This window comes from Astyanax mexicanus, chromosome 25 (assembly GCF_023375975.1).
Source record: "Astyanax mexicanus isolate ESR-SI-001 chromosome 25, AstMex3_surface, whole genome shotgun sequence".
Classification (NCBI taxonomy): Eukaryota; Metazoa; Chordata; class Actinopteri; order Characiformes; family Acestrorhamphidae; genus Astyanax; species Astyanax mexicanus.
In genome coordinates, this window is record NC_064432.1 from 14,325,973 (window position 1) to 14,334,920 (window position 8,948).

Consider the following 8,948-nt stretch of genomic DNA (forward strand, 5'->3'; position numbering starts at 1 on the left):
ATCTTGGTCAGATGGAATTCTGATCGGTGGGGAAGAAACCCAATCAATTAATCAACTAATCAATCAATAGCGGCGGGGAGCGGAGTGTTAGAGCCGGGGCGGATCTGCTGCTCTACATATGTTCAAACCAAACCCCTGAAATCACGCGATCATCGCAGGACTCCGCACGGATCGTCCCTGTCCACCTCTGAAGAAGAACAAAGCTCGAATTATGTAGTAAAGAGTAAAAAAGTGTTTGGCCTCCACAGCACCCTGTATAATAATCTTGTGAGTGGAAAATTTGGGCACTGTGGCCTGTAGATGGAAGTAATACTCTGTTCATTATCTTCCCAAAACCCCAGGGTTTAGTGTTGCTGCTGGAAGTTGCTACTCGTGACTTTCAATACTCTAATGCAACACTTTATACAGGTGCATCTTAAAAAATAGAACATTAAAAAGTTACTTTATTTCCGTAATTCAGTCCAAAAAGTGAAACTCATATATTTTATAGATGTAGTAAACAAAGAGTCAATTTTAAGCTTTTATTTATTTTATTGTTGTTGATTATGGCTAATAGACAACGAAAACCCAAAAATCAGTGTCTCAGAGAATTGTTAGTAAGACCAATTGGTACTTTTGGCATTGTGGACAGTGTGCCAAGTCCTGCTGGAAAATACAATCTGCATGCTTCCTGCTGCTGACAACTTTTACAGAGACGCATATTTCATTTTCCAGAGGGACTTGGCACACTGCCCACACTGCCAAAAGCACCAATTGGTCCTATACATGTATTACACACTCAATAAACATAATTTAATCACCTCTGATCAACACAAAACACCAGAAACACAACAACTACCTATCTGTATCTGTAAAACATTGGAACATTCATACGTTATTTATAGACCACAATTTAAAGTCTTATTGAAGAAGAAAACCTAAATATTATTAAATGAAACCACTGAAGTCTTAGACACTTTACATAGCATTAATCATGTTTAATTTCCAATGATATTACTGTAGGAATTTGGAGTTGTGGGATGGCAAAATTAGAATTGCTTAAACTTAAACAGAATTTAGACTCCTCAAAAATAAGAAAATCAAACGATTATTAAATAACTCCAATGAAGTCTTGAAGAACACTTGTAGTAATATTTATAATATACGACTTATATATATATTTATATATATAAGTCTGTCTCAAGTATTAATACTGTAAGAATTTTAATTAATGTTATGGTAAAAATAGGAAAATTGTGTTTGGTTGCATTTAGACAAGACTTTGGAGTTCTATAAAACATCAATATCAAAGGGTTATCATGTTGTAATTAATTACATAAATCTCATTCTCCTGTATTAAAGGTTTATGTTTCGAATGATATTACAGTAGTAATTTGGAGTAATGGGAAGTCAGTTGTGCATAAACTATATTCAGAGTTCTATAAAACCAGCAAATCAAACTGTTATCAAATAGCTCCATTAAATCCATAAAAAACAAATTTCATACCATTAATCATAAAAATTAAGTGATAAGTGATATTACTGTAGAATGTTGGAGTAATGAAGTCAAATTCAGAATGGGAGGGGGGGGCACAAAGGTCAAAATGCGTGTTTATGGGCAGGTCTGTTGTAGTCATATAAAAAGTCTCCTCTCACAAACGCAGAGTTTGTCTGTATTACAGGTTAAATCATTCCAGTTCCAGCTAGTTACAACGCAGTCCTCATCTCCTTTATTGTTTGGTTCTCCACGTCTCCAGTACCTGAAAGGCAGAACCAGAGATTACACCATGTGTTACACACTTACAATGTGGCCTGAAACACATTTAAACCAGACATAAATCAAATCAGTCAAACCACTTTAGGAGGTGGTTTACAAATCCGTGGACTCTTACCCAATGGTCATAGTTGAACCATCCACCCATTTCCAGACACCTTCGCTGCCGTGGTCAGTCAGACCAATCCAAACTTCGCCAAATTGTTTGTCAATGAATTTCTGTTATTGAGGAAAAAAAACGCAGGCTTTCATTTCTTAAATTAATGTATTAAACTGTATCAATGTCATGGTTCCAAATGTTTCAAGTAAAGATAATAAACTAATCTGGACCCACAGCAAAAGGTAACATCACTTTTTATCACATTATGTTAGTGCACTTTATTTAATTCATTATACCCTAATGATTTAACTCGTAGATTCCGTAGAGTTGTGGTTTTTGTATAACGACACACTTGAGTACACTACTTCAGGTTCTTTAGTGAGCATGTGCAAAAAAGTAGTACAAAAGAACTTTCCACACATATTTTCACTTTAAATTCGGAACGTCTTTTGGTAAATTATTCCACTCAGAGAAGTATATTTTAGCTGCTGTATTTCAGTAGTAGAGAGTAGTTTTATCTCAATTATGTAGCACCGTATTAACCCATGCATCTTCCCTATTGGCTCCTGGCACTTCTTGGTTGCAACTAGAATCCTCTTCCACTGTCAGGTCTGGTGCTAAAAGCGCTCCTGTCTCTCCCACATTCATCGCAGAGCCTCTCAGTGCAACTGAAACACCTCTCGGTGCAACTGAAACACCTCTCGGTACAACTAAAACCCCTCTCGGTACTCGGTACAACTGAAACACCTCTCGGTACAACTGAAACACCTCTCGGTACAACTAAAACCCCTCTCGGTACTCGGTACAACTGAAACACCTCTCGGTACAACTGAAACACCTTTCGGTAAAACTAAAACACCTCTGTAAAACTGAAACACCTCTCGGTAAAACTAAAACACCTCTGTAAAACTGAAACACCTCTCGGTACTCGGTAAAACTGAAACACCTCTCGGTCAACCTAAAACCCCTCTCTGTACTCGGTACAACTGAAACACCTCTCGGTACAACTGAAACACCTCTCGTTAAAACTAAAACACCTCTGTAAAACTGAAACACCTCTCGGTAAAACTAAAACACCTCTGTAAAACTGAAACACCTCTCGGTACTCGGTAAAACTGAAACACCTCTCGGTCAACCTAAAACCCCTCTCTGTACTCGGTACAACTGAAACACCTCTCAGTCAAACTAAAACACCTTGGTAAAACTGAAACACCTCTCTGTAAAACTAAAACCCCTTTCGGTACTCTGTACAACTGAAACCCCTCTCGGTAAAACTAAAACACCTCTCGGTCAAACTGAAACCCCTCTCAGTACTCTGTACAACTGAAACACCTCTCGGTTAAACTGAAACCCCTCTCAGTACTCTGTACAACTGAAACACCTCTCGGTTAAACTGAAACCCCTCTCGGTACTCGGTACAAATGAAACACCTCTTGGTAAAACTGAAACCACATACCATTATGTAAAATTTGAAATGTTGAGAGCAATCATCTTTATCACAGCACTGGAATAGGATGAAAAAACTGATTGCCAAATAATGGTCTTACATGTTCTGTCCCACACACCATTCAGACTTCAGTCTGACTGACTGATTTTTTCGACCAATTTATACGTTAATAAACTATCAGTTTACACTGAAATACTAATGTAAACAGGTCTCTGTCTCTCACCTGTTCCTCCTCGCTGTTTATGATCACCAGGTCTGCTCCTTTCTCTTTGCAGTGCTGTCTGGCCTCACTCCACGTTTTTCTCTCAGAACTGCGGTAGTACATACTGGAGCGGAAATATGTCCATCCATCTTAAATAAATAAATAAACAAATAAAATAACAGCATAAAAAATGTATTCGGATAAATTTGTCATTCATGTCCGAGCCACTATGCTGAAATCATTGTCATTCATACTATTAGTAGCAGTAGATGATGTAATAATAGCATTTTACAATTATAATTGAATAGTTTACACCAATACCTCTTAAGGTCTCACCCAGAGAGTCTTATAATTCTTATTGAAGGTTTTATGCCGCCCAGTAATGGAGACAAGCAGATTCAGTCAAATTGACAAATCAGGCGAAGTGGGAATTGAACCAAGGCCTCCTTGTTTTAAGACAAGGGATTTACCACTCGTCTAGCAAAGCATTAGGCTTAAAATGGCCAGAAAACTAATTTGGAGATTTGCTGAGAAGGAGAACAAAGACTCCCAGTGGCTAGTCATGCAGAATGGCATCCATGCCCAAAGTTTCCTCCTCCACTGTGAGGAGGACCACCAGTGGGGGCAGTGGGAAGTCTGTTTGTCGTCATATTGACTTAAAAGGGTAGGCAAACAAGCCAGTTATCTAATATATTGGACAGTTGTCAAGCCTGATGCCAACAGGGGGCATAGGCTTGCTTGACTGGAAATTAGTTGGGCCAAGATGTGGCTGAAATAGCGTGTGACCATACATGAGGGTGAGAGAAGGTAGCGAAGAAAACCTCATAGTTTAAGGATGAGTATAGAAGGAATTAGTACTTGTGAACAGCTGATTTGAAGTCAACCCCAGGTGTCCCAATACAACTTAGCACAGTCAATACAGGGTTTGATGAGCGCTGTGCAAAAATGGTCTAACCCCAGAGGTTCGAATCCCAGTCATGCATCTTGCCATCAGCTGCCAGAGACTGTGAGAGCGCTGTTGTCCTTGCTCTCTCTGGGAGGGTACAGTAGATGGCGATCTTTCCCCTCATCACTCCTAGGGTGATGTGGATCAACACAAGGCTGCGTCTGTGAGCTGATGTATCAGTCGCTGCGCTTTCCTCCGAGCGTTAGCGGCGTTAGGCTACTTGGCAATGCTGCATCAGCAGCGGTTCAAACACAGGTGGAGTCTGACTTTACATGTGGTGGAGGAGGCGTGTGCTAGTCTTTACCCTCCTGGTGCTGGAGCATCACTCGTTTTTACTGGGACTAAAGTCAGCTGTGGGGAAGAGATGCTGCTTAGAAGCTACAACATTCTCCACCGCACGGTTCTCAGCAAATTAAGCTTCTGGTGAACAATTCACCAACAGTGGGGGATTTCATCACTGCAGGAATAAATGGAGGCCAGGGATAAAAATATGACATAACATAAGTAAACACTTACCCATCTGTGAAAGCATCCCTTCATTCTCTTTATTCACACAAATCCTAAACCACAGCAGTGTGATGGCAACCAGCAGGAGAACACACATCAGCCCCAGACACACTGCAGCCACTTTACAGCCTCCGCATTTACTTCCTGCAGGGAAAAGATAATTATGAAAATATCAAACTCAATCAGTTACTGAGATTAAAGGATTATATTTTCTGTAGTAACTCATAACATGATCAGAATGCATCTTCAGATATTAAGGACGGCTCATGTCAGCAGAGCTTTACTCAATATTTTCTTATTTGAACAGTTTGGTACATCACGGTAATCTGTGTTGTGTTTTAGAGTCCGAATCTGCCCTTCGCCATTCCCCACACCCCACATCACTTTTCCACACTCGGGGTTGCCATGTATAGAACACAACACCACGCAAACAGTGTACTACTGTCATGGAAAAAGGCGAACTGGATATTTTTCTGCTGAATAGGTAACCACTGAGTGTCAGTAAGGTTGCTAACCATACTCACAGAGTTATGAAAAAGATTGTCTCTGATAATGTTCATGATTTTCCTTTATAAACCATTTTTTTTATAATCCAGCAATTATTTAGTTAAATATATCATATAGCACATGAACACAGGGCTATTTGAGAAGGGAATTTAAATTTTTAGGGGATTTACAGAAAGTGTGCAATAATTCCTTAAACTAAATTAGGCAGGTGCTTAAATTTGGACAGCCTTGTCATTTTATTGATTTGAATACGTTTAGCACTAATTATTGAAACACAGAATTTGTTTGGTAAGCTCATTGACCCTTGACCTACATTCACACAAGTGAATTCACTTATGAGAAAGAATTAAGGAGCCAATTGCACTGGACTATGGGAGAGAAAAGCAGAAAAGCAGAAGAAGCCTTTTCTACGCTACAAGGGTCGCTTCAGGTATGCTAAAGATAAAGCAGATTTGGAGGAGCACACTCTAAGAAATATAAGTACAGATTTGTACTTAAAAGAGTACAAAGCTTGTCGCTGGGGCTGTACCTTATATTGAGGCACAAAAAAGTACCTTTCAGTGAAAGTCCTTTTTTGTACCCATGGTTTTTGTGGCAGTAAAGATCATAAAGATTATAAACATTATCATCAACTAAATATGGCTCAAAAACTTGATGATACAAAATTGTCTGGCTTTCAAATAAAAAATGTGCAATTTAAATATATATTGTTCATTAGTACAGTGATGCAGAATACTGAATGTACCCTTTGGCTGGTTAAATGGTACAAATTTGTACTTATTGCTGTTAGAAACTACTTTGTACTTCAGAGGGAACAAATCTGACCCCGTAAAGACCAATATTGTACCTTTGAGGGTACAATTATAAAGAGTGTACCTTCGAGTACAAAAAAGTACTCATATCGTACCTCTGTTTTTTAGAGTGCAGCTTAATTTTTTAATAAGGTTCTGTGGACTGATGAAGCTAAAATTGAGTTATTTGGAAGGCGGTTATTTATGCATGGTGGAAAAAGAACACAGCATTCCAACACAAACACTTTACTGCTCCCCACAGTAAAATAAGGTGGTGGTTCCATCATGCTGTGGGCTGTGGGACCAGTATAGGTACTGGGAATCTTGTTAAAGTTGAGGGTCTCATGGATTCCAGTCAATATCAGCAGATTCTTCAAAACAATGTTGAAGAATCAGTGAGAAAGTTGAAGTGCCGGGGCTGGATACTTCAACAAGACAACGACCCTAAACACTAAACACTGCTCAAAATCTACTAAAGCATTAAAACATTCATGCAGAGGAACAAGTACAACGTTCTGGAATGATCATCTCAGTCCCCAGACCTGAATATTACTGAAAATCTGTGGGTGATTTAAACCGGGCTGTTCATGATCAGAAACCATCAAACCTGACTGAACTGGAGATGTTTTGTAAAGAAGAATGATCCAAAATACCTTCAACCAGAGGCCATAATCTTTTTGGAAGCTATTGGAAGAGTTAAGAGGCTGTTATTTCTGCAAAAGGAGGATCTACATCTACTGCTGATGTCATTTTTCTGTTGGGGGGCCCAAATTTATACACCTGTCCAATTTAGTTTAAATATTTATTGGACACTTTCTGTAAATTCTATAAACTTCACTTCACTTCTCAAATGTCACTCTGTTTGTCTGCAATATGATATATTTATATATTAACTGAAATTTCTTATCCCAACAACCAATGATTTATAAAGGAAAATTATGAAAATTATCAGACATTTTCCTGTATTTTAGTTATTCTGTCCAGAAAATAAATATATTTATGTAAATGTACTAATAAAACCACATACAATGGAAATTCTGTTAAAAACAGAACATATATTAATTTTCATGACTTATGTTATATTACAGTCAGGCCTGTTACCCAAAACCTGCCTCTGCAACATTAATTAAGCAGAGAAAAGTCTGAAAAGTATTATTTTCACCAAAAAACGTTGGCTCTTGCGTAGGGGTGGGGTCTCTTAAATGATGATTAACACTACACCAAAACATCCTGCCAAACTCACCAAATGTACAACAATCCCATTCACTCTACCTCACCAAAATCATTCACCCAACCTCACCAAAACTTCCAGCCAACCTTTACCCAAAAAAAAAAAAAAAATAAATAAATAAATATATATATATATATATATATATATATATATATATATATTATATATATATATTATATATAATATATATATTATAATATATATATATATAAATATATATATAAAACAGATTGTTTCTTCTTTAGAAAAAAAAACTTTGTAGAAAAAGTGCATGTGTATTTTAGCTATGATACTTTTAGATAAAAACAGTAAAAAAGAAAATTTATATTTAAAGTTCTCCACAGTTAAAAGTTGTTAAAATACAGGTACTTATACAGAATTCTGTCAAACAATAACATGACGCTTAAAAAAAACAGTCTATTCATGTAATTTCCCAGAGAACAAATTTACAGGAAAATAATGCATAATTTATATTTAAAACTTTTTTTTTTTTTTTAATATACAAAGTGTTGTGTGCGTGTGTTTACCTCTTCTTGGAGACTGCTGGTTGGTCCTGGCAGTATTACTCTGGTGCTGCATGAACTCATGCCTGTTATATTTATTATTCATTTTTGAATCTACCTGCATGTCTTCACTGAGCTCCACTCTAAAATCCTTCATGGTGCTGCTGTAACAGTGCAGTGCGACTCAGTGAGATACAGCAGATTTTATAGCTGAATTCTGCAGCTTAGTTCCTCCCCTTTATTTAAAATCTAAGTAACTGAAGCTCCGCCCACAACATCTCTTAGATTCAAGAGATGAAAGATTTGAAAATGTATTGTCATATGTGTTGTCGCTGTTTGAAGAAAACATTTTTAATTTCCTTCATAATTTGACCAAAATTTGATCAAACAGTCTCTTACACTGTGCTAACATTACTTCATAAACGGACCAGAAGAATTATCCAAAATAATCAAAAGTTAAATATTTTATTTCACTTTTTATATAAATATTTAACTATACAGCTTAGAAAAAAAAAATAGCACTTAAAAAATGTGCGTTTCTTAGATTTTTTTTCCAAATAGAAAACCTCTGGAATGTAATCAAGAAGAAGATGGATGATCTGCTTAAATTATTTAAATTTTGCACCAGGAGTGGAATAAAATATATTATACCAAATGTTTTTTTGTAATTTCAGAATATAATACATTTCACTTCCACAGATAATGAAGACTTGCCACAACACAATGAAGTGCTGTTTTTATTATAAGTATTAAAAATTAAACCAGAGTTCTTATCACAGCAGACAGATAATGGATGGTTAAGATGAGTTTCAAAAATTATGTTTCTATTGAATTTAACTTTCAAATGTCAAATATCACATTATATCCAATTTGAAAATATGTACTGTACTAACAGAATCAATGAAAACATTCAGCTATTTTCTTTGTTTGTTTCTAGGGAAAGACAATAGATGAATAGAAT

The 8,948-nt window shown here is 36.7% G+C and overlaps 1 protein-coding gene across 1 annotated transcript; it reads right to left on the reverse strand.

The window, feature by feature from the left end:
• Nucleotides 1–1,335: 1,335 nt before the first annotated feature.
• On the reverse strand, nt 1,336–8,188 carry LOC111190320 (CD209 antigen-like protein A). The gene is made up of 5 exons (XM_049472556.1): nt 8,012–8,188; nt 4,965–5,099; nt 3,524–3,651; nt 1,872–1,972; nt 1,336–1,739 (listed from the first exon to the last, which is right to left on the reverse strand). Exons 1-5 carry the CDS (start codon nt 8,142–8,144, stop codon nt 1,613–1,615), a joined length of 624 nt encoding a protein of 207 aa, XP_049328513.1. The 5' UTR covers nt 8,145–8,188; the 3' UTR covers nt 1,336–1,612.
• Nucleotides 8,189–8,948: the final 760 nt, after the last annotated feature.